This window comes from Phalaenopsis equestris, unplaced genomic scaffold (assembly GCF_001263595.1).
Source record: "Phalaenopsis equestris unplaced genomic scaffold, ASM126359v1 Scaffold223680, whole genome shotgun sequence".
Taxonomy (NCBI): Eukaryota; Viridiplantae; Streptophyta; class Magnoliopsida; order Asparagales; family Orchidaceae; genus Phalaenopsis; species Phalaenopsis equestris.
The window spans coordinates 1-579 of NW_018241790.1; the positions used below are offsets into that span (position 1 = coordinate 1).

The 579-nt window shown below is 50.4% G+C and overlaps 1 protein-coding gene across 1 annotated transcript; it reads right to left on the bottom strand.

Moving 5' to 3' along the window:
• Positions 1-51: 51 nt before the first annotated feature.
• On the bottom strand, positions 52-565 carry LOC110037699 (BURP domain-containing protein 12-like). The gene has a single exon (XM_020742404.1). The coding sequence runs from the start codon at positions 544-546 to the stop codon at positions 151-153; it is 396 nt and encodes a 131-aa protein (XP_020598063.1). The 5' UTR covers positions 547-565; the 3' UTR covers positions 52-150.
• Positions 566-579: the final 14 nt, after the last annotated feature.

The window sequence follows — 579 nt, forward strand, 5'->3', positions numbered from 1 at the left end:
AGAAGACTACGTACAACCCCCAAGAAAACATACATGTATTTTAATAATAATTTATTAAATCGAAATATATTTTAATAATAATTTATTAAATCGAAATCGTAATCCTCCCCCCCTGCCTTATTCCATCAACAACCGGTTCCCGGCTGAAAATCACGCACGGTCAGCAACGGTCCACGTCATATCCCCTTCAAAAATCCAATGGCACACCTCAATCTTTCCCGGTCCGGGCCCCAGCGCCACGAATGCCCCGTGAGTCGGACTCCAGTCTGACGTGTCTATGTGACAGATGGCAACCCCTTGATTGATCTTCTCCTTCGTATCAACGGCCAGGATCTCTGCCAAATAAACGCGTACGCGCGGAACCGAGTGGCAATAATAAACCATGTAGGGGAACAGGCTCTGGTGGCAGCTCACCGACTTGGTAACTTTACCGCCGTTCACCCCCCTCACATTTCCGATAAGGATGTTCCCCTTCGACCCCTTCGTGTTCGCTGTGGATCGCACCTCGATGTCGTCGCCGAGCACGGCGACGGCGAAGTCGATCATGTCCTCAGCCGATGCTGCCCAGCGCTTCGTCTT